Raw genomic sequence first — 27716 nt, 5'->3', positions numbered from 1 at the left:
TGCTATGGAAAAACCTGTGAGGATGGCTGCTGTTCTAGAGACCTTTCTGTATTCTGCATAAGTTTAAAGAGGGAAGATTTAGGCTGGATGTTAGGGGGAAGTTCTTCACTAGGAGAGTGGTTAGGCCCTGGAACAGGCTGCCCAGGGAGGTTGTGGATGCCCCGTCCTTGGAGGTGTTCAAGGCCAGGTTGGATGGGGCCCTGGGCAACCTGATCTAGTAAAGGTGTATGTTTGGTGGCCCTGCCAGGCAGGGGGGTTGGAACTACATGATCCTTGAGGTCCCTTCCAACCCGGGTCATTCCGTGATTCTGTGATTACAACCCGAGCAGCCTAACACCCCTTCCCGATGCCTGTCCCCTCCCCTCAGCAGCCCCCTTCCTCCCGCCGCGATGGGCACGGCCGTTCCCCCCTCCGCGCTGCAGTGGTATGGCCGCGCCCTATTCCAGCTGCGCAATGCCAGGTGGTTCGTACCATTGGGTCAGCACGCGGAGGGGGAAGAGGGTGTGCCGTGCGCATGCGCGCTGGGTGCATGGCGCCGGTGTTGCTGGGGGTGGTTGTTGCGAGAGTCGCTGCGGGCCGGGCCGGGCTGGGCGCTCCCGGGAGGCCTGTGGGGGCGGCTCGCCGCCCGAGCAGCCCCGGAGCCGGGGAAGGCCGGGCTGCCATCGCAAGGAGCGGCGGGGCTGAGCCAGGTCTGTGCGCCGGGGCTGCGTTAGGGGCTCGGCGGGGCGGCTGTCGGTACCGGTTCTTGCGTGGGGCCGGGGCTCTCGGGGCCTGCCCTGACTTGGCCTTGCCCTTCCCGTGTCCTCGGGTCGCTGCCCTTTATCGCATGGGGGGAGGCCCTGCGGCTTTACTTTTGGGTGCGTTGTGTCAGGTGTAGGAGTGTCAGGTGTTGTCGGCAGCCCTTCTGTGGGGTCTTAGAGGGCACTGAGGAACAAGGGCCAGGGCGAGCAGGGGATGGGACAGAATGGCTGAGGTTGGAATAGATCTCTGGACTCTGGTCTGACTGCCCTGCTCACCACTGTCACCCAGAGTGCATTGCCTAGGGTTGTGTCCAGGCAGCTTCTGAAGATCTCTAAGAAAAGATGCTCCTCTGCCTCTCTGAGTAGCCTGTAACCAGTGCTCAGTCACCCTCACAGTAAATCAGTTTTTCCTCGTGTTCAGATGGAACAGATCCCTACAGTGCCCTGGTTTCAAGACCAGGTTGGACAGGGCCCTGGGCAACCTGATCTAGTAAATGTGTATGTTTGGTGGCCCTGCTAGGCAGGGGGGTTGGAACTACATGATCCTTGAGGTCCCTTCCAACCCGGGTCATTCTGTGATTCTGTGGTGCCAAAGGTCGGGGTGGCATTTGTTGCATGGTGAAGGCAAGCAGGAGCATCACTGGGTTTCTGTATTCCCTTGTTACAGTGGCTCTATTACCCAGCTCCTGCCTGTGGTTCGTGTATTTTACAGATAATAGTGAGTTTGGTGGCTGATAAATCTTAAATCATGCATAAAATGAACCGGTATACAAATATTTAAATATTATCCAGCTCTTTCCACGCCACAAATTCATGATCTATAGCTGCTGTGTGTTCAGGAAGTTTCAGCTAACTTGAGGCACTGACTGCCGGACTGTTCAGTTAATTATGCTTATGTTGTTAATCATACATATTAATGCTGCTCGTCTGCATTCCATACTCCTGTTGCACTTTTGGAATTGGTTTTTCTGTTGGAAAGTCATGTAATGTTTGGAAACCGATTGCTGTCTTGTTTTGCTGTGTGATCCTGAAAACACATTTGTGTCAGTGGACCCATGTACTAGGATAAGCTTTTCTGTTTTCATGTTCCAAGTGTGTCTGTGAGGTTCCAATTTGCACCCAAAGACACAAGTAGTGGTGGAAAAATCAGTGAGTATAAAGTAAAAAAGTAAAAGAATAATGGTTAGTGACAGCACACTGCTGCTGAAATGGGAGCTTTGTAAGAAAACAGGATTTGCTTCTTGTGTTTTCCCTTCCTCTTTCTTGCTTTTCCTCTTTCTTCTACTTTTGCTTTAGTAGTTTATGTTGTGCTAGGAAAGAATTAGCAGACTGATTGCTAATCCTAAACACATTGCTTAAATCAGGCTCATCTATACCTGTCTTTGGAATGACTGTGCCCAATTGCAGCAGAGCTGAAGTTGTAACTGGAATGAAAGTGAGTTCTGTATAGTTTAGGAGACATGTATACAGGTGACTTTTTAATAAGACTCACTTTATCTTTTTCTTTTTGTTCCAGATGGAAAAAAAAGAGTTCATGGTTGCTGGTCCGCATAATAGCGGAGGCTGAGTAGGTGTGTGAAGGAGACTGTACAGTGTGAGTGAGAAGTACCAAACCCCCTGCAAGGCCTGGTTCTATTAAAAGGGGAAAAAAATATAAAGGAAGAAAACATGAATCCTGCAAACAGCGATCAAGTGTTTGGGACCATTTTTGACTGGGACTATCTCTTATGGGAAGTTCGTTTGACATTTTTAGCTGCTGGTTTTTTAGTCTACCTGGGTGTATTTCTTATGTCTCACTGGTTATCTTCCCGGATGAGTACCACTTACCGTGCCTTGCATGCAAAGGAGAAGGTGTTTTGGAATATGGCAGTCACACGTGGTGCGTTTGGACTTCAGAGCTGTGTTGCTGGGTTGTGGGCTTTGCTCATAGATCCCGTTTTTCACGCTGACAAGGTGTATTCACAGCAGAAGTGGAGCTGGTTTAACTGTTTAATAGCTGCTGGATTTTTCTTGCTTGAAAATGTAGCCGTTCATATGTCCAACATCATTTTTAGAACTTTTGATGTGTTCCTGGTGGCTCATCACTTACTTGCTTTTGGTGGCTTGGCTGGTCTAGTAATCAATGTAAAATCTGGCCATTACCTACCTTTGATGGGAATGTTGCTGGAGATGAGTACTCCCTCAACCTGCATTTCCTGGATGCTTCTAAAGGTAAGAAGTTGAGACTTTACAAATGTCATCTGTAACAGTTTTCATGCATCTCACTTCTCTGTAAATAATGTGAACAGTTTGCCTAGATAGTTTTGGAGCAAGGCTGTGCCTGTCTAGCTGACATTCACAGAAACACAGAATGACCTGGGTTGGAAGGGACCTCAAGGATCATGTAGTTTCAACCCCCCTGCCTGGCAGGGCCACCAAACATACACATTTACTAGATCAGGTTGCCCAGGGCCCTGTCCAACCTGGTCTTGAACACCTCCAAGGACGGGGCATCCACAACCTCCCTGGGCAGCCTGTTCCAGGGCCTAACCACTCTTCTAGTGAAGAACTTTCCCCTAACATCCAACCTAAATCTTCCCTCTTTTAACTTAAAACCATTTCCCCTAGTCTTGCTACTGTCAGCCCTTTCGAAGAGTTTACTCCCCTCCTGGGAGTAAGTTCCCTTCAGGTACTGAAAGGCTGCAATGAGGTCACCCCGCAACCTTCTCTTCTCCAGGCTGAACAAACCCAACTCCCTCAGCCTGTCCTCATAGGGGAGGTGCTCCAGCCCCCTGATCATCTTCGTGGCCCTCCTCTGGATCCTTTCCAAAATCTCCATGTCTTTCTTGTACTGAGGGCTCCACACCTGGACACAGTACTCCAGATGGGGCCTCACAAGAGCCGAGTAGAGAGGGACAATCACCTCCCTATCCCTGCTGACCACCCCTCTCCTGATGGAGCCCAGGATCCCATTTGCTTTCCAGGCTGCCAGAGCACACTTCTGGCTCATGTTGAGTCTTTCAATTCATGTTACTGTGTTACCTACTTGTACAGAAACACGACCCTGACAGTTCTGCACATAGTCTTCTGTGTGGTGCTGTGTGCATATGGCTTGAGACAGCCTATAGCTAGCCTGAGTTTGGAGTCATGTATGTGTGTGCTTTATCATAGCTCTACATGAAAAAATGCCCGAGGGGATGTGTATGCAAAGGTTGGGGAATTACTTTAGTTCTGGGGATTCTTTACTTATCTTGAATTAATAATCACACTTCTGCATGCTTTCTGTTCTTGTTTTTCTAGGCTGGCTGCGCAAATACCTTTTTCTGGAAGGCAAATCAGTGGGTAATGATCCACCTGTTCCACTGCCGCATGATTCTCACTTACCACATGTGGTGGGTGTGTATTTTCAACTGGAATTCTGTGGTAGAAAATCTGGGACTTCTCCATTTTATCGTTTTATTCTCTGGATTATTTGCTGTCACATTAATACTTAATCCATACTGGACATACAAAAAAACTCTGCAGCTCCTCAGCCCAACTGACTGGAACTTTGAAAATAAAGCGACAGAAAATGGAAAGTTGAATGGTGAAACATCTCAAAAGAAGAGGATGTAACACCAGAACATCTGTTTCCTAGTAGGATATTGGACTGCAGCAGAAGAAAACACTGCAAACTAATTGGCTTGTGAAATTGAAGCTTTTGCAAGAAACTCATTAATACAGACATTCCTTGCTGTTAGTATTCACTATGCATCAGAAGTATTTAAAAACGTTGTCTGTATTTCGTATGTACATATACATAAATCTTTAGCATCTTAGCAAAGAATTACAGCAATGGTTTTGCCTGTACTTAGACAGTATTTCATGGTTTAGCAATGACATGCTCTAATGGTATCCTTTGTCCTAATGCTTCAGAGTGGCTTTATAGCTATTTTGTCCACTAATCTTAGCTTGAATTTAATTTAGCTTTATTCTCATTTCACATATGTTGGAGATACTGCTACTGAAGATTTTGTTTAGAAGATTAAGATCAATTCTGACACCAAACAGGGTATGTTGTGGATCCCTGTATGCCATTAAATATTTCCCACTGGATCAATTGGTCAAGTGGCAGAATGCAGTTGTGGACAAGTTTATGGGTCTTTCTTTAAGTGCACTTGATGAAAAGAAAGAGGCAGTTAAGTGTTTGCTGTCAAAAGGAATTGTAGTTCCCAGGTTGCCTTCAGTATGAGACCAACATAAACAGGCTGGGGAAGACCTGCTGGAGAGGAGCTCTGCAGAGAGGGACTTGGGCGTCCTGGTGGACGACAGATTGACCATGAGCCAGCAGTGTGCACTTGTAGCCAAAAAAGCCAATGGCATACTGGGGTGTATTAAAAAGAGCGTGTCCAGCAGGTCGAAGGAGGTGATCCTCCCCCTCTACTCTGCCCTGGTGAGGCCTCATCTGGAATATTGTGTCCAGTTCTGGGCTCCCCAGTACAAAAAAGACAGGGATCTCTTGGAAACAGTCCAGCGGAGGACCACTAAGATGTTGAAGGGCCTGGAGCATCTCCCCTATGAGGAGAGACTTAGGGAACTGGGTCTGTTTAGCCTTGAGAAAAGAAGGCTGAGAGGGGACTTGATCCAGGTTTATAAATACCTGAGGTGTGGGAGCCATAGTGGTGAGGCTGGTCTCTTTTCAGTAGTGCGTTGGGATAGGACTAGGGGTAATGGGATGGAAGTACAGCATAGGAAGTTCCGCACAAATGTGCGGAAGAACTTCTTTACAGTGAGGGTGACGGAGCACTGGAACAGGCTGCCCAGGGAGGTGGTGGAGTCTCCTTCTCTGGAGATATTCAAGACCCACCTGGACGCCTACCTGTGTGACGTGGTGTAGGGAGCCTGCTTTGGCAGGGGGGTTGGACTCGATGATCTCTAGAGGTCCCTTCCAACTCCTACAATTCTGTGATTCTGTGAACATGCATGTGGTGAGGAGTGCGAACACCTGTTCATTGTGCTGGTGGTCATGCTAGGTAATTCTGGTGGTCCTTTCTGGACCTGAAATCTATGAAAGACAAGAGTCAACGGCTGCTTAGTCCTTGAGAAGTTTGTTGGCTGATGGGTAAGATTATATTTGTAGGTCACAAATGAATAAACGTGCACTTAATTCCAGTAGTGCTCCTGTTATACTTCCTCTTATTTTTGGTAAACCTCTTAGTTAGAGAGTTTTTGAATCTGAGGTGACTCAGAGTCATAAAATCATAGAATGGCCTGGATTGAAAATGACCGTAATTATCATCTAGATTCAACCCCTTGCTATATGCAGGGTCGCCAACCACTGGACCAGTCTGCCCAGAGCCACATCCAACCTGGCCTTGATTGCCTGCAGGGATGGGGCACTCATCTTTGTAGAAAAGCCTGTGTCACCTCTTTTAGAAGTTCTTTAATTCTTGTAGTGTTTTATTCTACTTTTAAGAACACAGAAGGTAAGCTTAGCAGTTCTTTGCACTTTATCTGCCGTATTTTTAAGTTTTTAATTGACCTCGGGAACAGAGAGCTTTTGGGTAGTGGTATGGCAAGTTGTGGAGGTTGTTCTCTCACTTGTAATCGTAGTTATTACTGGATGCAGTTTTGGACACCAGAGTATAAGGATCGTGATAGAAGAGAGTGACATCTATTGGCAGGAGAGTGACAAGGATACATAATTAATGTTGATGTACTGTTGAGATTAAAAAAACACACGGCTTTTGAAACTTCTTCATATGCTGTGATATGACAGAGGTTTATTTACTGAAGTAATAAAACCAGACAAGCCGAAGCTGTGAAGAACTTTAGGTTGAGACATAAGTATGAAGCTTTGTGTCCTGCTCTGTGTGGGAGCACTGTGTTTAAAATGGCAGAGGGGAGGTTGGGGGAGGAGGAGAGTACTGCCTTGGTGTAAACAAGCCTATTTCATTACATTTGGTGGGAACATCTTTTATGTTGTGTGGGTGAGGAGGTTACTGTATTCCCTAATTCCCTATGCATATATATGTGTATATATATATATATATGTATACACACACACACACACAAATATATTATATATATATATACATATGCACCTGTTAGCCTCAATGCTGCTAGACCTGCTAGAGCAGGAGCTCTATGCAATAATACAAATAATAGCATTCACTTTATATTCCTTTTGGTTTGAAGGGTGAGAGGGTTTTACCATCCATATAGAAATGGAACAGAACACTAAAGCAGACGACATTGAGTTCTGTTACACAGAGCATCTATTTTCTTCACTGTGGGTTCTAGTGTCTAATTACTCTTACAGTGCCGCATTTCCCCCCACATAAAGACTAGCTACAGTTAGCTTAGAAATTTGTTATTGTGAAACTAATCCCAGGCTTTTGGGGCTTCTTTAAGGCGTCATCTGCAATCTGATATAGAAAGAAATTTGCTATCAACATCAGTGGGGGTCGGATCAGGTCACAGGTTGTGCTGCTGCCATGGTTTGGTAAACTTTTGCATAGCATTTTAGGGTGATTTTTGCTAGCCTAGGTGACTGTGCAATACTTTATCCTGCTTTCTTGTTGGGCAGGTGTATTTGAGGAGCGCTGCTTGTGTCTTCTCAAGGGTTGGAGGGTTTTTTTGTGCTAAAGATAACTGGTTTGGGGTATAGTTTTTGTATGCGTGTGTGTGTTTCTGCTGTTGTTCTTTGAAGAAACAACAAAATGTCTGATCTAAGGATTGGACTCTATCCAAGCATCCAATTCTGTCTTCATACATTCCTAAATCAGAGCTTATTTTCCTCTGTTTGTGTCGTGTTTTTTTCCAAAACTTGTCTGTGGTATTTATTCCTGTCTGCAGTGCTGGTCACAGTCCAGCAGCAGTCTCAGTACTCCAGCAATTACTTCAACTAACAGTTTCTATCATTTACTGTTGAGCTCTTCTTTTGTTAAATGCCCATGTCCAGTTTTTTTTTCCCCCCAGTAGCACTGGTCAGCTATTGATGTTGTACAGTTATAAAAGATGCTTTTCTTAACCTCAGGGAGATTCCACTTAAAGTGAGTTTAGAAGTATTAATGAATCAATAAATTCAATTCTGTTCCTCATACGACGTAGTATTTGTTGAATGCATCTTTACACCGAGTAAGTGAATAAAAGTATTTCACTGAGCAGTTGTATACCATGAGTTTCATTTGCTGATTAAAATAATGCCTTTGATTTTCTTTTGTTGTTGTTGTTTTTACTTGCTGTTTGTAGCCGACTGTTTTTATAATGCGTGTATTGAAAGCTGACTTATTTTGCAGTCTTCTCCCAAACTGAGCAGGGATGATGCTGTATCCATGGAAGAAGCTCTACAACCTTGTAAATTATTATACCTTCATCATCATTTAACATCAGCAAGTTCAGTTATGTGGTTAAACGGTAGAAGCTGCACTACATATGTGAGTACGTACTAAAAAGTATCACTTGAAATGACTGGCTTGTGCATTTGAAGTGTGATCTCTTCATTAGGCTGTAACTATGAAGACACTTCAGTTGGTGTCAAGAGATGCTTCATGGTTTAGTATGAGCCACTGTCTTTTTTTTTTTTTTCCTTTGAAGAAGCTGTTCAGTTGCTAAACAGCAAAACAGACATTGAATGTGCCCGTCTTCAGTGGTGCTCCGCAGGACTTATTTCCTGATCCTTTCAGCATTAGTGAGTTAAAGGAAAACAGCATCACTGCTGGCATTTCAACTATTCTGATAAGAATGCACTGTGCAAGCAACCAGCTGGCATGGTTTTTGGTAGCTGCCTCTGGAGTCAAGTCTGTAAGATTAATTGAAGCAGAAGTAGAGATGTTCATGTGTAAAGCTCCGCTGGCTGTGGAATGTGTGTGGGTACAGACTGGGAGCAGAACAATACGTAACAGTACTTGTGTGAATAAAGTCCTTTTTGTAAATAATCTGTGAAAGGAACTTTTTGCTATTCAGATGTTTTCAATTAATAGATAAATATATTTTACTTTATAGCTCTTGCCATAAACCCAGAAATAAATTAGTGTGTGCTGACTTTGATGGTGTTATTCAGCAATTAGAATCTTTTGATCCTGTGTCAGGGCACTGGTTGATAAGTGAAAGTCTTTAATTAAGCAAATTATGCCTGTTGCTCCAGTTCACAGCCCCCAGATGGGTTTCCAGTATTGGAAGAGACATTGCAGACTCTGATGGACTAATTAGTGTGTTCTGCTAGTGGTGGTGGCACAGAAGGAAGTGTTCTCGCAGTATGTCGTGCCTTTTTGTCCTCCCTAAGCAAAACAGTACTGAGTGAGGAGGAATGGCAAAGATAATGACACAGTGAGCATAGCAACATTTGAGGTGACAGAGACAAACCTAACATGAAATGAGTGGGACCTGCTCACAGGTGCATAAAGAAGCAAGCAAACAAACAGAGAGTGCAGTCACCTGCTGCTGTTATTGTGCATGTTCCGAGTCCATACAGGTATAACTTGAGCAGAGAGAGCTGAGTTTAATGTGAGGTTCATCTGATACTGTACACATTACCTCTGAGCTGAAATGTTTGTTTCTTAATATCTTTCTCTTTCTAGCTTCCTCTGCTGCTTTGGTTATTTAGTTCATGTTAAATTGATAGCGCTTTCACCAGAAAAGTGACATTTACAGACTTACAAGTGTGTGTGTGATTTTAACACTGGTAATTGATTGTAGCTGCTCCAGATGCTCATCGGGGCCTATGTTGTTGTTAATAGTCTTAATGCAGACCCACAAAGTTCTGACAAAAACACTTCGCTTTGTGAACACCCTGTCACCAAAACTGTGTTCACTGAAGTTGAAACATGGGTCTTGTACTAAATGAGGGTGAAAAAAAGCCAGATAAAGCCCTTGTAATTGCATATTAATTCTTGTTTCTTATGTATAAGGTAGAGGATTGACTTTCCTGCATTTCTGGACTGTGCAGTTCTGCTGGCAGAGTCTTTTAAGAGTAAATCCATTTCTTTCCTTCCTTGCTGCTTTATCTACAAAGGATATTCCCACTCTAATAGAACCTTTGTTTGTTTGCAGGTCCCTAGATATGAGATTATTCTGCATTTCTGAAAATTCTATCAGATGGGTGATGTCAGATTACCCAAATGACCCATCCTTGATATATCCAAGGAGGGTTTTGTTGTTGTTTTTCCTATAGTAGGACTTCAGGAAAGACATCATAGAGAAAATTGTACATAATCTTAACTTCCTATTGAGAGAATCCCTTTTCAGACTGCAATTTGGGAAATGCCATACTGGTAAACTATACTTTTAATACTGATCAAAGTACCAACTTACATAAGCCTTAGCACCTAATGAATCCTATTTAAGTTAAAAATAAATAAATGTGCTATGGAATGTTGTTTGCTGAGGTTTATGTATATCGACAGTGCTTCAATCTAGATTAAAAAGAGTCAGATTTAGAACCAAGAGTCCTTGAAAGCCTTCATGAAGTGCTATTGCTGGTAGAGCATGGCAGTATTATAGCTCTTAGCTGTCTGGGTAAGTATTGGTGCACTTGGAACTACCTGTTCCTGCAGTCCTAGTGCTGGCACTTCAGGGAGATGTGGAAGACTGGGCAGCAGTGGGCATCATATCAGAAAATGAATGAGCAACGCTGTTATTAAACCAAATGCTTTTTTGATGTAATACTTTGCATTTAAGAAATATATATGTATTTTCTAATATTATAGAATATCCCAAGTAGGGAAATCATCTGTCTTCTGGATCCACACAGCACCACCCAAGTGTTTGTTACCTTCTATATAACACCTTTACATATTTAAAGGGTATTATCATGCATCTCTTTCACTCTATCTATGCTAAACCAAGCCTTTCTCCCCCCCCCCCCCCCCCCCCATTCTTCCTGTCAGGATTCATTTCCTGTACCTCTCTTGTTTCTTTCTATACTCCTCTGGACTTCCAGTTCCACAGCCAGCAGTTCTGGCAAACAAGAGAAGTGAAGGAGGAAAAAGGGTTCTGCAGATACGTTAGGTTCTCAAAGCAATTGTATATTCTGGAATGCATAACAGGGAACTGTTCTTTTACAAACACAGTGTCTGCAGGAGCCTTTATTTTGCTGACAGCTGAGCTATTCCCATATTCTGACTCATCTACGTGGGTGAAAGCAGCTGAACTGTGCAGCACCACTCTAACCCTCATAGGTGAAAACAACCATGAGGCAAGTGTCAACCTACAAGTTGCATCAGTCCTGTAAAGTTCTGTCCCTTGTGAGCATTGCCTATGTGTGTTGTGAGTCATCATTATGTTTGATAAGGGAGATGGAGAAGACCTATCATTCTACATGGCTCCAGCCAGAATCAGTTCTGCAGGAGCTCAAAATGAGCAGGACTGTTGTGTGTCCTGGTTCTGATGTGTTTCTGGAGGATTACAACATGTTCTTTGTGGAGGACTCATGAGCATGGGAGAAACAATTGGACATAAGCTCCCCCAGAGAAGTTGCCTACTGTATCAGCAGATAAACAGAAGAAAGAAACCGAGGAAACCAGGCATCAACTTGAGAATCTGGTAACTTATCTTGATCAGGTTTCATGCAAGCTTTTGGAAAGCAAACCATATGCATAATATTGTATGTCTTTAGGAGTCATGCTATTTGAGTCTGTACTCAAGCACCTCAATTTCCAGCAGTGTATCACATGGGCCAGAACGCTGCTCTGTGCCCACAGTGTCCTTAAGATGCCCAGCACCTGTGCTGGAGTGGATGTCTGTCCTTTGGTTGCTTAGAGATGAGAGAGACTTTTGCTGGAGCTCCTGTAAGCAGTAAGGAGAGAATGAGAGTAGGTAAATGGTGGTGAGGTCTCACTGTACATGTTGCCTGAGCTCTACCAAAAGAAACATGGCCAGCAGGAGGTTGAAGGAGGCGATCCTGTCCATCTGCTCTGTGCTGGTAAGGCCTCACCTGCAGTACTGCATCCAGATGTGGAATCCTCAATACCAGAGGGATGTGGACCTATTGGAGTATGTCCAGAGGAGGGCAGCAAAAAGGCTCTGAAGGATGGAACACCTCTCCCATGGCCTGAATGGCCTTTAAGGGTCCTTTCCAACTCAAATGATTCTATGATTCTGTATCAGGAGCTGAAGGATTACAATGTATTTAAGACTCTTGCTGTGAGGAACCAAGGAGAACAGTTGGCAGCAATGACTTGTGTCAGGGATGTGACCTGCGTGTTCAGGATGAGATGCCGACATCTTTGAGAAACCTTTATTTTGCTATATCAAAACAAGTTCGATTTTTAGCAAACTAACAGAGGGCTTCATTTCCAGTCATAAATGAGATTAAGTTCTAAACCAGCCACAGTGGCTCAGCTAATGGACCGGTCCTGAGGATGTGGCAGGGATAAAATCAAATCAAAAAGTTAACGTATATTCCGCACGTGCCCAACTTTTCCGTCCCGGCAGCGAGAGCCGCGCATCCCCCTCCCCGTGCGGCATCCCCGCAGCAGGTGCCCTGTCCCCGCTCTCAGGGCCCCGCTCGGTGCCTCGGGGGGCGGAGGGGCCGGAGGGTCCGGTCCCGCCCAGCCACGAGCGGCGTTCCGCTGCGCCAACCGCGCGTCCGCGGAGCTGCGCGCTGCCCCAATGGCGGCGGGCCCTGCCGCAAGGCCCGGCAGCGGGCGGGGCGCGGCGGGCTGGATCTGGGGCTGGGGGTGAGGCGAGCGGCGAGCGGCGCCCCGCCGGGACACAGCGGCTCGGCCCGGCCTGGCGGTGAGTGCGCGGCCGGGGCAGCGCGGAGCGGCGGGAGCTCCGGCACAGCGCGGCGGGGGGAGCGGAGCGGGGAGGGCCCGCCGGCATCGGGGCTCTGGGCGCGGCCGCCGCCCTCGGTTGAGGACGTGGATGGTTTGGCCGGGGCCGTGCGGGTGGAAGCGGGCGGCTGCCGTGTAGCCGGTGAGTCCCGAGGGTAACGGGACAGCTCCGCCCGGCTCGGGGGAGCGCGTTCGGCCCGCGGGACGCGGATGCTGGGCGCGGGGCTCGCTGCCGAACGCCGCCTGTCCGTTCCTGAAGTTTCTGCTGCGAGCTTTTCCAGCGAGCTCTCCTCGTACGGGCAGCATCCAGACGCGGTGGGCGCCCGGTGCGGGGCGGAGGCGGCTGGACTCGGCCCTTCGGCCCGGGGCTCGGCGGTACCCGGCTGTTTTACCATCCGGAATGCTGTTTGATAAACTAAGCCCGTGTATGCAGCAAAGACTTTGTAATTAGGGTTTGTAGTTGGGTTGTCTTCCTCGAGACAAGGGAAAACACTTTGGTGCTGTAGTAACGACTTGTTTGTTTGTTTGTTTTTCCGAAGGAAGTATTAGAACTGTCTCTCTTTTGTTAGTTATAAGGTATCCGAACAGCTACACAGTCGTTGGTGGAGGCCACAGAGCATGTAGTTACTTGAGTAGCACGCGGGAGCTGCTCTGAGGGCACTCATTGGCCTGGTGGGCTTTGCCAGCAGACAGGAGTGGGTGCTTGGGGGACAGGTATTAAGAATCTGCCCATTGCAGAGGTGTCATTTTGACCAGAAGGATTTTATCTGTCTTAAGTTCTAAACTTTAATTTTCATGTTTGTTCAACCCAGACCTACTGAGCGTGCTTCCAACCCTCTGCAGGAGGTCAGGCTGCAGGCTCTCCTCCGCTCCTGTCACCTGGGTGCTCTGATCTCGATAATCTGTCTGACTTGCTTTGTTTAATCCATCTTGTCTTTTTCCTTCCACGGGCTCAGCAGCCCATGAACCAGTTACATGTGTTTATCTGGCTACAAACAGTAGCTTTTTAGGCACTGTCTTGAAATTGGATATTTCTGAAGGCTCTGTGGTGAGATTCGAGGGTAATCTGTGGACAGCTCAATTTACTTGTGCACAAAACACTGGATGTTACATGGGCATGGATGGGGCTTCCAGCACATGGGGCTTCTGTGGCTGACACCCACAGGTGGATGTGGGGGAGAAGGGGGCTGTGGAAGGAGGCTAATGCTGGGAAAAATGTGTTTATATTGGATATAAGAAAAAAGGTTTTTTTATGATAAGGGTAGTGAAGAGCAAATAAGTTGCCCAGGGAGGCTGTGGATTTCCTGTCCCTGGAGACACCCAAGGCCAGGCTGGACGGGGCTGGAAGCAACCTGCTCTAACTGTAGGTGTCCCTGTCCATTGCAGGGGGGTTGGACTGGATGGCCCTTAAGGTTCCCTTCTAACTCACGTGATTCTATAACTCTGTGAACGTGCTGTCCAACAGTTCCTCCTAAGCACTTGCCAAAACAGGATCGCCTAGGTCTTACAGTCTGTTTGCAGCAGGACATAGAGAGGAGCCATAGCACTGTACAGTGGCCGTCATTGTGACACCGACATCAGCTGTGTGGGTTGTGGGCAGCTGGATTTGACAGGTCAGTGGTTAGCGTACCACAGCATGGGAAGCTCTCTGTCCTGTGAATAGATGCCTTTCTCCATGCCCCCTTCTGGCTGGGAACCGCTGTTCCTTTCTGCAGAGAGGGCACGGATCTGCCCGCAGCAGCTGTGGAGGTCCTTTCTCAGAGCAGTGTGCTATGAAACAGACTTGACGCTTCTTGAAATTGCAGTAATACATCAAATATTGCCCTATGTTTAGTAGTTCTGTAGCATATCTTAACTAAAGATTTCCAAGATTTGAACTCTATGAGGCACGTAGCCTTAGTTTTTAGTAGGCTGAATTTTTAATGCCAAGTCACAACTTTTAAAGAATGCTTCAAGTGACTCTTAGCATCTATATCTCAGCTGCTGATGATTCTTAGCATCCCTATGTTGGTACATGTACGTAAATCACTCCTCTCAACAGTACTTTTCGTGTATTTGGTTAGTGGTTGTTGTTTTATGATTATAAAAGCTTGCACTGATTTTATTATTATTTTCTTTGCTAGAATACACTGATACTTACTCCTTACTGTGGGATGGTTTTCTTCTCCTTCCCTTCCTTCCCTCCCTTCTCTTCCTTCCTCCATCATTTGTTTCTGAGCTGTTCAGGGTTCCTTGTGTAGTTTATAGACATATGAAGGGAGACAACAAAGTTCTCTAAACCTTAAAAAACTATTGTCAGACTTCATAATTGTTAATGGAATTTATTTCAACTGGGAATAGTACATTACTCATTTGTGTAACAGGAAGTATTTTAATTGCTTCTATAAAAATAGAAATTATTTTTAGTCTCTGTTGTAGAAAAATTCATCAACTTCAGTCTGGTTCTGAACAAGCTGGGAAACAAATTCTGCAGTCTGTGGGGAAGAGGTATTTTTGACTAGATATTTTGGATTAAAATGTATACACTGTACAGAGCTATGGCTGTTACATTCTTCATGCATTTTTAATACCACGCTGCCCTCAGTTTTGTGGGTCATGGAGAAAATAGCAGTCTGAAATACTCAGTTTTCCTTCTGCATGTGGGACAGTTTTCATTCCGGTTCTGTCAGGTGACTTCTTTCTTTCACCAGGTTTGTCCATTTTAGTTCTAGTTTAGAACTGAATAAGGGATATTGTGGGAAATCGTCTTATGGCCTCTAATTTGGAAGGCACTTCTGAAACAGTGTTAATAAGTTCAGCCTCTTGGCAGCTTTTTAATCTGCAACTGCATTTCCATACTGTGCTTGGATGCTTCTTGTAGAATATATATTGCAGCAATTGTCCATTATGGAGAGTTAATTTGGAATGTTTTCTATGTTCCAGTGGGCAAGACGCGAGGCTTTGCTGATAGGGTCATAAGTTACTCTTTCACTTTGTGTGCATTCTACAGAGTGGGAGTGAGGCATCTTTCTCACATCCAAGACCTCCTTCTGATATAATAGCTACTCACTATGGATGTTTTTTCACCTTTGTTCATGCTTGTATGAAATCTTGTTACCTTGCTGGTGGGAAATTCACACTGAAAAGTTGTATTCTGACTCCAAGAGTGGAAAAGTGCAGGAGAGCCATAGCCCCCCCCCCCCCCCCCCCCCAACCCCAACTTACTGATCTACTGGGGGCTCATAACCAAGCCTGGGAATAACCAAGCCTGGGAATTAGGGAGGGAGGCCACAGGAGTGCTCTGAGGGGAGAGGTGTTTTTGGTGATGGGAAAGGATATGGTGATGGGAAAATAGAAATTCTTTCTATGGTCTGTTATGGAATTATGATTTAATTTTCTGTTTCCATATCTTTCTTAGTAAGGTCACTGTATGTAGATGGAAGAGAATAGAGCCTGAGCAGTCATGATCAGTTGCACCCATAGAAGGAAACTGCTGCATTCTGAGCTTTCAAGATTTAAATCACTTGGGTGTTTTCTTATAATCAGAAATCTCACTTTTACTCTCATCAAAATACTGAAGTTGATTTTGAGGTCAGGGACAAGTGAAAGTACAAGTTGCTTTCAAGGGGAACAATAATAAGTCGTGCTAAGCAAAATCTGAAACATGTTTTTGCAAACCTGCGTCTTTCGATCAAAAACTGGATTCATGTTTTTATTCTGAACCACCCGAATCAGCAAGACTGTGGGAAGCGATGCATAACTGGACAACATTGATTCGTGTCCTACACGTTAGCTGCTCAGGAAGCCTGAAGCTTAATGTCAAATGTGTGGGTGAAGCAGTTAACCAGAGCAAAATAAATTGTTCTACTTAAACAGTTGTGAATAGGGGCATTATCTTGGGGAATGTCTGTTTTGGTGACTTACTGTTCTATACAGCACTTGTTACTTGGGACTGAACCATGAATCTGAGCCATTAGGATCTTAGATCAAGGTCAAACGTTCGCTCTCATTTCTGTTCTCTAGTCTGTTTCTTAGAAATACTTTCATGTTATTTTTGCAATCATTTTGAATGTTTCCAGTCATAAAGTTGGTAAAATATGAGCATCTTATAAGATTGCAGAGCTGTTTCTTGTGATCATCTCATTATACATACATAACAAGTATACAGTTTCAAGGGGATAAATGTTATTTTCTTATCTGTGAGATGAGATTAAGTTATGAAAAAGAGCAAATGTGTAAATCACCTGCTAGGACCAAAGTCTTGGGCATAAAGCTTTGTATTTTACACCATTTTAAAGCAAATGGTTTAGTTGAACACTTTTAAATGGTCAGATATAATTAATTATCTGCAGTGGTTTGTTTGTTTGTTTTTTCCAGGTATAAGTAGTAACAACAAAAGTAATGATTGCTGCTTTTCCAAGGACAGAAGTAACCAAAGAACTGGAAATTGTTAGGGAAAGTGGCTCTGTCAGAACTGGGTTTGCAGTAAAGTAGTGGGAACTGAATCTTTAGTGTGGTGTATCATTTCACTTGAGTCATTGGAAAGAGCTTCTGATACATCTTCTGATACAGTTGTCATCAGCACCTTGCGTGACAACCTGTGATTGTGAAACCAGCATGCTTGCATTTAATGCAGGTTTGACCTTTGTTTTTGAGTGGAAGGATGCTCTATCTATAGAAGATATCCTCTGTAGTCCCCTCTTTTTTTTTCCCCTGACAAGAAGTCAGGATCCTTGGGTAGTGAGAACCAAATTTGCTGGGAAATCAGAATAGTTTTTAGGAGGTTGAAACTTCTCCTGTGACAGAACTACTGTATTCCACACATGAGGCTTATCAGAAGTACTAGAGCAAATTCATGTTTGTGAATAGCATTTAAGAAATCTCTGCATAATAATTCAGTGTATTATTGTAGCATGTATACATATAAATCATACATAAATTTGCATCATAATTGAAGTTTTCCACAGCATGTGAGGGTCTTCTCTGACTCAGAAACCTTCATGAGAGTGTTTCTAACGAATGTAGTACTTAATCTCCAATGCTGGTGGACAGTAATTTGAATGAAGTTTGAAAGATAAAATTTAGGAAACTAGATTGCTTTTCCAGATGATGTTAGTTACAATTTGGAACATCATTTTTTAAGTGCTCCTAGTATTCATATTCCTATTTGGGTGTGTGATGCAGAAGGTCACGGTTGTGAGCTGGCAACATGATGCTCTAGTTTGTGTCATAGAACAAAGGCATCACTCCTTACTAAAAGGTGTGTGACTCTGGCATTACTTGTAGTTCCTCCAGTGCCTTTGATTGTTTTGGTACAGCTGGTCCTTAGGACAGAAACCAGAACCCAGGGTGACGTTCCTGTTTTACCTGTGTGTATTCAAGCTGTTCCCATCACAAGAGAGAAGTGGCAAAGGCTGTTTCAGCAAAAGTCATTTCCCCAAGGGTACAGTGCTCCATTCCGTGGTTTCAATTACTTATAATCCATATTTCCCCTCATTTCATAAATATTTGTAGGTTTCAGCTTCCCCATCTATAAACAGCTTAGTGCTACAGAGCTTAACATTTGTTAATGTCTGGGTTAATGTTTGGTTTGGATTCAGCAGGTTCGCTGATGCAGAATGCCATTATGATTTATGTGGATGTACTACCAGAGGGGTGAAAAAAGGAGTAGCTAAGTGGGCTAAGTGTGTTGTAACCAGCCTGGAGGCTGGTAGCAAAAGGTCTGCACCAGCCATCTGCTGTACAGTCTTTTAACTATTTTACATGACTTGAAAATGTGACCAGTCCTCGCTTCCAAAGTTTGCCAGTGACAGCAAATCAGGTGAAGAGGAGAGCAGTGGATGACATGAGCAGGAGGTGGGCAGGTAGGAGGAACAGACTGACAAGAGCTTTGGGAAATCCGGGAGGGACAAGTGCAAGGTTATGCTTGTGAGAAAGAATTGCTCTTTCAAGTGGAAGGATTTCCCTTCATTCTGTGCTTGTCAAACCACACCTAGAATACTACACCCAGTGTTCTGTCCCCAGCTCACCCTGCCCTGATACAAGAAAGATCTGGATAAAATGGAGCAAGCCGAGCACAAGGCTGCAGCATTGGTGGTGGGCTGCGGTGCTGATCTTCATGGCAGCTCACCCCCACCTGCAGCTTCAGAGCAGGATTACAGACAGTATTTCAGAAATTCAGAAACTTTGTCTTCACGGATTTGTTGTTGTTTTGTTTTTGTTGAATTATTAGGCTTGCAGGCTTTCTCAGAGAAGTTACTTTGCAGTCTTTACTGTTCTTAGGTTTTAGAGTTGGAATCTTGGCAGTGTGCATCACTGTCAGGTTCAGTGGATAGATCTATGCCATTAGCTCTGACCACTGAGCTGCCTCATAGTTTTGGAGATGTTTGCTTTGGTCCTTCTGACTATTGTGTAAGTAATGACTTTTAGAATCTAGTTTGTATGAAACAGAAATGCAGATGGCGATTGTTATTTGTGTCCTGGTAGCTGAAAACTGGTTGTCTATTGTTTGTTGTATAATTAGAGGAAATAATCAATTTTTGGTATTCTCATAGTTAAGTTTCCTAAATGATCTTGTGTTAAACTGAGTGAAGTCTGCTCAGCACTTGTGGTATTCTATCTGGTATATACTGTGCAGTTTGGGGTCCAGTGTGAGTGAGAGACTGGCAAACGAGCTAGGCCAGTGAAGGCTGCCATGGCTGGGGCACTAGAAAAGATCAGGAGATGCAGCAGCAGCAGAATTTGGTTAGTTCTAAGAAGAAAGGACTAAGGCAGTTGAATTGCAGTCCTTTGCTCTCTCAGGAGGTATTCTAAAGAAGACGGAGCCAGAGTTTGTTCAGGGGTGCACAGCAAGAGAATGAGAGGTGATGGTCACAGGCTGCTGTAAGGGTAATTCCAGTTGGATGTGATAGAAGAGTTCTTCCTGACATGTTTGGTGAGGCACAGGGGCAAGCTGTGAAATCTCCACCTTTTGGGGGGTTTTCAGAATTTGTGTGGAGATGAAAGCAACCTGATCTAATGTTATAATTACACCTGTCTTGAGAATAGGGGAGAAGTTTCAGTGGTCCCTTTCAACTTAATTTGATACTTGATTTCTGTGATTTTCACTTATATAAACTTGTATATCTGCACAGTTTGAGACTTCTGTTAGTGGTCACGACTTCTGGGATCAAGAGGGAAAAACTACTGCAACTACACATGCCACATGAGTTGTGTACTCCTGGCTGAACTGAATTGCCTGGCCTTAAATCCCTTTGATTTCAGTTAGCTCCCTGATTTCCCAACAGAAGATTAAAAGGTTTTTATGTATGGTGCTGTTGGAAAATACTCCATGAACACTGGTGTAGCTATATCTGGTACATAAAATGGGGTTTGTTTCATCTTCATGAAGAGTATTACCAAAATGCACAGTACACAAGCTCTCTTTGCACTGGAACATTTATCTCAGTAGCTGAAATGTAGAGAACAATCTGTGGAACTTGAACTAATGCAATGTATAAGTCAACTCATAAGGCATTCTTAAGTAAGAAAGTATATCTTTCTTCTTGTGAATAACCACACTGTTCCTATCAGAGAAAGCAGGTCAGTGGTTAGGGCTCTAACACTGGGTCTGTGTCCTTCCTCTGCACAATTCCTGTGTAATTTGAAGCATGTCGCTGAGTTAGATCAAAACAGAAAACAAGTTGAAAGCTTCCACAGCACAGTTCTGTATATGCTTATTGTAAGGATGGCTTGTCAGGAAGAGGAGTATTTTTAAAATTACTGTTGAAGCAAGTTCCACATGTGTTTAAAAACTGACATCCTGTTTAAAAATAAAATAAAGAAAAGCAGGGGGCCTTTATGCTGCCTTCCTAAAGATGCATTTGGCAGAGGTGCTGAGATTAACTTCCAGAGCTTTGCCAGCTATTGCATGTTTCAGGTTGGAAAGTGTTTGTTCCAGTGATGGTTGTAAAGAACGATCTATTCTTTAAAAGAATAAAGAAATAAAAAGAATTAAGAAAAATACCCTTCTCTTCAAACCATATTTTTCCCATATTTTGCCTGACAGTTTTGGTTTGTCAAAATGTGTTCTAGACCTTTGTAAGGAGGAACAACCTTTGTAGATACAACCTGTAATGACAGAGGCTTTTGGAAGGACGCTGTGTAGTAAGACCACTCAGTAGAACGTTTTATATGTGACTGATAGATGCTGTATATGTGCATGAATCCCTTCCTGGTTCCAAAGTTACTTCTTTTCATAGAATCAAAGAATTCCTGTGTTGAAAAGGGCCACACTGATCATCTAGTTTCAACCCCCCTGCTATGTGCAGGGTCACCAGCCACCAGACTAGGCTGCCCAGTCCTTTCATCAATAACTCAATTACAGTCTAAGGCTGGCTCGCATTTTAAGACACTTTTTTCAGAAACCGCCACCTTTTCTGTACATGACAATTCATTTGGCCCCATACTGTAATTCATTTAGCTTATTATTTCTCTACCATTCCTGAATTTCACTGTGTCTCCTTCAGCTTAACCTTTCCATACTTTGGCTACAGAGACTTTCCAAGCACTTGATCTATTTTGTGTTCAGAAATGCTGACTCCTTGAGATAAACATCAATTGATGACTCAGGAGTAGGACAAAAACTTATGCTACCCTTATATGCTACCTTTCCAATTAGAGCAAAAATGGTTTTGGGGCAGCATGTGCCAGTTTGTCCTTCTGGATGACGTTGGAATATTGCTTTTAAATATCACTGGGAGGAAGGAAGGAGAATGCATACTCCCTCTCAGTGTGTATTCAGGAGCAAAATATGGGAGTGTTTTGTAGGTTTAAGAGCCATACTCCACTGGAGAAAAGAGAAGGTGTGCATGGGGGGTGCTCACCATTGTTTCAGCTTTCTTCAGAAGAGGTGGGATTAGGATGGCTCAAGCAGAAGTTTTAAGATTAAAGCCCCTTCTCCCAACCCAAACTTAACAGTTGTAATTTCTGATTCCCAAATGGAGAAAAGCATCATCAAAACTTCTGATCTTCCTAGGATTTTTCTCCCATTATCCATCGGGATGATTTTGAAGCAGGACATGTACACCAAACAGACATCAACGTAGCATGTTTTAATAATCTGCTTGTAATTGTCACAGTGGGAGCTGCAGAGTACCAAATGGTTTAAAGATTTCAACTTTATTCATCTGTCTTATTGAAGTCACTGCACTTACTGGCTCAAGTACTGAGAACTGTGTACATAAAAATTTGGACTAGATTAGTTGTGAAGCAAGGAGCCAGGAACATCTCCTCTCTTCTATCATGTTATTAGCTATGAGCCTGGCCAAACTGAAAAGGAGTGTCTGTATAGTTGGAAATGATATTCACGTAAAAAAATGTTCTCTTCATTTTTGCAGGGTTTTTCAGTCAGCTGAAGGCGTGGTGGATACACTAGGATGGACACAGAGGAATTCCCTCCCCCACCCCCAGAAGGTAACTCAGTTTTTGTTTTGCGAATGATTTCTGTTGTAACAATGCAGATTTATTTTCAAATATATATTTTGAAAGGGTTTTTTTGCTCTTTTCCCCTATATGAACTTGAAACTTTCTCCTGGAACTACTGAACTGTGCCCCACTGAAGCATGAACTTCCACGATCTGCCCTGTTTTGTTCTTGAATATTGCTTGCTGGTGTTGTGACAGCATGGCAGGAAGTAGCTGGGGGACTGATTGGTCTTTACAGTCCCTGTCTGCAAATAAACATTTTTCAAAGGCAACTTAGTGTGGATCATATAATCACACCTTTGTCCTGTACTTCTTGACCCAAAGCCCTCCTGAATGTGCTGCCCTGTAGAAAGCAAATGAACAAAGCTTGTGGCATGGACAGGGTATTCAGGCCAATGTCTCAAACATCTGGATGAGATTGGAGTCTGAGTTGAGAGAGGAGTGAGCTGTTGGTGCATGTGCTGCTTCCACAGGGCGTGTTAAGCCACAACGATATCTCCTGAGGGCTGTAGCTGAAGGACCACCGGATCCTGCAGTTCTCTAGCTCCAGCTCCTCAGCATGGTGCTCAGCCAGTATGTGTTTTCATGAGAAGCAGAGGGGAAACATACATGGCTAAACTTCTCTGTGGTCAGAGCCTAGAAATTTATGGAAGATTATTGTGTATTCTGTGCAATGGAGCCAGTTCAATAAAGTGTTCCTCTTGGTGCCCTCTGGCAGCTGTATGCCAGCATCTGTATGGCTGCTGGTACGTACAGCTCAGGTTTTAAGTGGCACAAAGGCAGAATTTACAAAGACACTTTATCACTGTCTTCACCATTCTTGCTTGCTGAAAGAGAATATTGTCTATAGCTATTTCTTCTCATTTGACTTCTTGTAAATGCATCTTTGAATAGTGTTTGATATTTGTGCATTTTAGATCTTGAAAAAACTAGGCTTCTGATAGTTGGGTGCTAAGAGACTTCTTAGGAGTAGTATCATGTATGTTTGTCCTGATCTTGCTCTTCCCAATGCGTTTATTTGTTGAGAGATGATTATATAGACCTGTTGTTGAACTCAGTGTAGCTGTTCTTATTTTGGTAAAGTTACTAATACAGACTGCATAGAAAGTGAGTTTTGTAGTCTTCTCATCATTTCTGATCTGTTTCTCATGAATGTATTAATGTACATATAAATATATATATATGCACCTATATATATTAAAAAGCATGTATTAGCATGTGTGTCTTAGTAATAAATGTTATTCCTTAGAGGACATTTTACTCCTTGTTTAAATAGCTGTATGAATACTTCGAACTGTGAAAGAGAGTTTGTCTTATTGTTGTTCAACCATAAATCTTCAGGAATTTAGGAATCATCATCCTAGATAAAAATTGCTTTCTCTCTAGCTTAGGCACTGCCACAGACAGAGGTCTATTACTAGATACTACCTAGGAAATAGGGAGTGTGAGAGAAGCAGGGAGCTGTGAAATCAGCTTTTAATGGGTTAGTTTTTAGACAGCATTGTTAACAGTTTTATTTATGCTCGAGATGTTGCTGAGGTTATTGCTGGCATAATGCTTTTCCTGTGCTTGTCCCAATCCATGCGGCCAGGACTCTGAGTTTAATTCTGTTTTGTTTAGTGACGGTTACTGTGAAACTGTCTTTATCAGTTAGTCCATCTCCAAAGAAATGTAGTGTTGCGGAGGAAGAGTCATCCATAAGGAATCGATATTTCCACTTGAGCAGGAGCTGCCAGTGTTTAAAGCAATAATTGTGGCAGTGGCTTCATGGATTGTATCAGCAAGTGGGGCACTCTGACAAAAAATCAGGGTTACGTAGTTCAGTATGATTCCAGAATTCAGAGCTCTTAATGACATGTAGAACTACATGTATCACATGCTTATGTTGCTCCTTAATATGCTGGCACGAGACCTATTAACTTAAGTTGATTTTCTGTTCAAGTTGCTGCTTTGAGTGATCTTGTATCACTGTATGCTTTCCTTGTCATTGTAAACGCTTTGTCAGAAATGATCAGTATTACACTATTATCTCTACATTGTTTGAGAAATGTGAAGTGCTATTAGGATCAATAATAGAACTTCCTCTGCCACTTTTTGATTAAAAAAATCTACATCTGATAGAAAAAAGGGATTTAACCTTTATTTATTTCATTTATTATACTTATGCAACACTTTTCCTTATAGCTGTTTGGACATTCCACTCGTGCACTGTTAATGAGGCAGTGACAGGTTTGTACTAGTTAATCCCCTTACCTTAGAGCAAACTCAAGTACTAAGGAACTACTTTAAATAGTCAAAAACACGCCACATATTCTTTCTTTTCAGAATATGTTACTTTCAAAAGATTATTTTTTTTCTAAGCTTGATTTAAAAACTCCCTAATATTTTTCTTTGAGTACATTTTTATTGAATATATATGTTAGCAGATATCAGGGAGAGGGGAATGACTGCAAAGGCTTCCTTGGTTGCAAGAGTTATCTGAAGAGTGCTTCAAAATTGATGCTTAACATAAAGAAATTTGCTTATGACCGTAAGTTACAATTGTATTTTTAATTGACTGCTGTAATGGAGTGTAGTTAACCAAACCTATCTAGACAGAAAGGATATGATGTGGACTGCAGACTCTGCAGCTAAGAATGTAAATCTTGTAATTCCTAGAATCAGGAATTGCATTGCGCTGTAGGCAAGTGGTCTTCATGCTGACCAATGACTTGAGTTGTGTATTTAATGCTTGAATGGTGTTTGCTTATCTCAGACCATTGAGTCCAACCCCCCTGCTACAGCAGATACCCTACAATAGATCGCACAGATTGGAGTTCAGGTAGGTCCTGAATATCTCCATAGCAGATTCAGCCTCACTGGGCAACCTGTTCTAGGGCTCCGTTATTGTACTCAGTGCTTATGCTATTACCTTATTAGGAGGTAACGTCTCTGGCTGTTCATTTATTTACTTTGAAAAACATCTTGAGATCTTGCAAATAAAACCTTACTCTTTAGTAAGGACTTGATAGGCTTTGATTAGGGCTGTTCCTCAAAAGGAGGCATGTGTGTGTGCTGCAGGGGCTGGGTACCTGAGCAGCCTCTTGCCTAAGGGAGGTGGGGTGGGGTGCTAGGTGTCCAACAGGCTTCTGAGTCTGCTCTTTCTTGTCTGAACATGCTGCTTCTTTGCCCTTCTTATACGTGGCAGTATCCCTCAAATGATTTCTATTTGGAAACTATTAGAAAACATAGGGTGTATTTCCTCATGCTGAGTATGCTTGTCAGTGATTCATTCCACTCATCCTAAGTAACCTTTTACAACAGCTCTGAGACCTAAACTCTGTTCTGTAATGAACTGAGTCTGCCAAGGTAGGTTTATGTACAGTGATAAGACTTGGAGCATGGCTCTATTGCTGTACAGTTCTGGAGTCAGAAAGAGACTTCCCATTTTGCTTCCTACTTATAGGATATTAAAACTATTTTTATTAGAATGAAATAGTGAAAATTCAGTATTCAATAAGAGGATGTAATGAGAATGAATTTGACTTCATTGTCTCCATATTCATGCCAAATACTCTTTACTTGAGTGACAGTCATCCATAACTGTACGTCAGTCATCTGGGAAGGATTAGGAGCTGCTAAAGCTGGGTGTGGTGATGGGTTGTTCTCACCTCTTGCTGACTTATGCCACTGTTCCCAATACTGTGAGTGAAACCAGGTGGGAAGCTTTTGTTCTCTTCAAATGAAGGTTGGAAACTCATGATGTTCTTCAGTGGGATGAAATAAAGACATTTCCTGATGTTCTTTCAGCTGAAAACACAATGATGGTATCTACTAGATTCCAGATGTAAAAGCATTTTATACAGCTTTTTATGTAAATGGTCAGCTCTGTAGAACTGCAAGTGGGATATTTCTTTATTCCCATTATGTCCAGACATAAAGCAGGGAGGCCAAGGACTTAAATCTGGATATCCTGTATATGACTGAGTGCTGTGATTGTGTCTTCCTGCTTTTTTTTTTGTGTGTGTGTGTTTGTTTGTCTGCCAGTGCCGGAACACTAAAATAGTCATAGTTCCTCTGTGCATAACTAGGAAGTCTGTCTTGAATCTGAGAGCACTCCCCAGTAAGACAGGAGTAGAAACATCCATACTTTCATAAAAGTTCCCATTGGGGTGACTGCATTTTCCAGTAAAACAAAAACAGAGGAAAAACCCTTTATTAGCTGTAGCAGAGAGTTGCTGAGCGACTGCCATGTTTTGCTGTGGAAATAACTGTATTTCTCTGCTAGAGGAACTACTTCTTTTTTCCCTGTATACTTCTTTTATACGCACACACACACACACACACACACACACACACACACACACATATATGTGAGATTATTCAATTAACATTTTCCTGTTAATGATGTTGTAATTTATTTAGATCTTAGCTGTTTTAACAAGCTGATTTTGTGACTGAGAAGGAAATCATGCAGTTAAATTAGAGCTTTTGTCAAGAAAATCGCTTATATATTTTACAGCGTAGCTTATGGAAGCAAAGAACAGGCTGGGAAATGTGCTTGTTTTCAGGCTAGAGTAGGATGAAAGACGTTAGTCTGCATGATAGGGGGATTGAAATAAGAACACTGCTTAAATTAAATAGAATCTACACAGGGAGTTGGTCTTAGGCTAAATGGCATTGTTTGTTAGATATCTATTTTCAACATACAGACAGTTACAAATGATGGTAAAAGGGGAGCCAAGATTTCAGAAGAATGAGAACAGAATATGAATTGTAGTTATGAATGGTCCCTTGTTTTTGAAGCTGGCAGTAGCTTGCTGGTGTGTGACATCTCATTTGTAATAGAACAATTTATTTATTACTGAAGATCACGTTGCTCTCAGTAAATAAAGGAAAATGCACTGGTTAAGGTAAGCATCAATTATTTCGTGTGACAATTAAGACAAGCTGTGCAACAAAGAGCAACAAGTGCGTTCCCATTGCAAAAATGCAGTTACAGTGTCACATGTCACTCTTAATTGTGTTTTTCTTCAAGCCAAGCATATTTGAGAGTTGGAGGAAAAACAGAAAGAGATTAAACTTGTTACTGTTTTTAGCATCTACGAAGAAAACATCATTCATTGGGATGCAATTCTGGTTGTTTGTTTTTTTAGTAATGTTGTAAGATATTTGCTAGATGTCTGTGCTTTGTTGTTCTTCACTATGATTGAATTGAGTGGTTAACTTTGACATTTTGATGACATCTGTTGTTTTTTTCTGAATAATAATATACAGGAATTGTTGCTGTTTTTCTTCCGTTCTCTCAGCTAGTTTCCAGTGTGACTTTACTGCTTGACTTAACTTGCTCAGCCATGTGTAGGACAAGGCCCAGATAGACTGACTGGAAAGAGCAACTGAGGAAGAGATAAAGAGATTCAAAGGGATGTCAGTGAAACTTAATCTTTGTTCTGGGGCAATTGATATTTTTCCCTAAGAGAGAAATGAACAAAATGTAAAGGAATTGATACTGATATTTTGAGTATTCTTGCAAGGAATATTTATGTAAGTTATACATTTGTAAAAATTTCAAATGGTTTGCCAACATGCAAATAGTGAGTTATTATTATTATTGCCTCTTTTGCCTGTTTGTGGTTTGCATCTCATACTAACAGGCCTAGATAAATTGCTGCCAAATAACTGAGGGATTTTTTGTTTATTCCCATGTCACCAATCCTTGTGGATATTCACTAACTGTGCCTAAAACCTGTACAGACTTAATTTTGTAGAGTTTACGTAGACAAATTAACATTTTGATACATCGTTGAAAATATTTTATC

At 42.8% G+C, this 27716-nt stretch overlaps 2 protein-coding genes across 10 annotated transcripts in view; both read left to right on the top strand.

The window, feature by feature from the left end:
• The first annotated feature begins 486 nt into the window (after positions 1-486).
• CLN8 (CLN8 transmembrane ER and ERGIC protein) lies at positions 487-4839 on the top strand. 3 transcript variants are annotated; one of them, XM_032443751.1, is made up of 3 exons: positions 487-689; positions 2105-2175; positions 2257-2408. In XM_032443751.1, exons 1-3 carry the CDS (start codon positions 515-517, stop codon positions 2305-2307), a joined length of 297 nt encoding a protein of 98 aa, XP_032299642.1. In that variant the 5' UTR covers positions 487-514; the 3' UTR covers positions 2308-2408. The 3 variants fall into 3 exon arrangements, with proteins under 3 accessions (XP_032299642.1, XP_015714831.1, XP_032299641.1); XM_015859345.1 differs by lacking the exon at positions 2105-2175 and adding an exon at positions 4020-4839 and having other exon boundaries at positions 502-689; positions 2257-2951; XM_032443750.1 differs by lacking the exon at positions 487-689 and adding an exon at positions 4020-4839 and having other exon boundaries at positions 2123-2175; positions 2257-2951.
• Positions 4840-12320: 7481 nt separating this feature from the next.
• The window catches only part of ARHGEF10 (Rho guanine nucleotide exchange factor 10), a 102984-nt gene continuing 87588 nt past the window's right edge, over positions 12321-27716 (top strand). For 5 of the 7 annotated variants that reach the window (XM_015859320.2, XM_015859322.2, XM_015859321.2 and 2 more), the window contains exons 1-2: positions 12321-12437; positions 21832-21907. In XM_015859320.2, coding sequence (XP_015714806.1) covers positions 21871-21907 — 37 coding nt within the window. In that variant the 5' untranslated portion in view covers positions 12321-12437; positions 21832-21870. Of the gene's footprint in view, positions 12438-12520; positions 12618-12775; positions 12901-21831; positions 21908-27716 lie in introns of those variants that run through there. The other 2 variants (XM_015859318.2, XM_015859319.2) reach the window with 2 other exon arrangements.

This window comes from Coturnix japonica, chromosome 3 (genome assembly GCF_001577835.2).
Source record: "Coturnix japonica isolate 7356 chromosome 3, Coturnix japonica 2.1, whole genome shotgun sequence".
In the NCBI taxonomy this organism is placed as follows: domain Eukaryota; kingdom Metazoa; phylum Chordata; class Aves; order Galliformes; family Phasianidae; genus Coturnix; species Coturnix japonica.
Note: the sequence above shows the minus strand (reverse complement) of the source record. Positions and strands in the feature narration are given on the sequence as shown.

Excerpts from the sequence above, each read along its gene's own strand:
- CLN8 (XM_015859345.1), top strand. The coding sequence starts at position 2,409 with ATGAATCCTGCAAACAGCGATCAAGTGTTTGGGACCATTTTTGACTGG. Across the intron at positions 2,952-4,019 it reads TTTCCTGGATGCTTCTAAAG|GCTGGCTGCGCAAATACCTT; the intron begins GTAAGAAGTTGA and ends TTGTTTTTCTAG.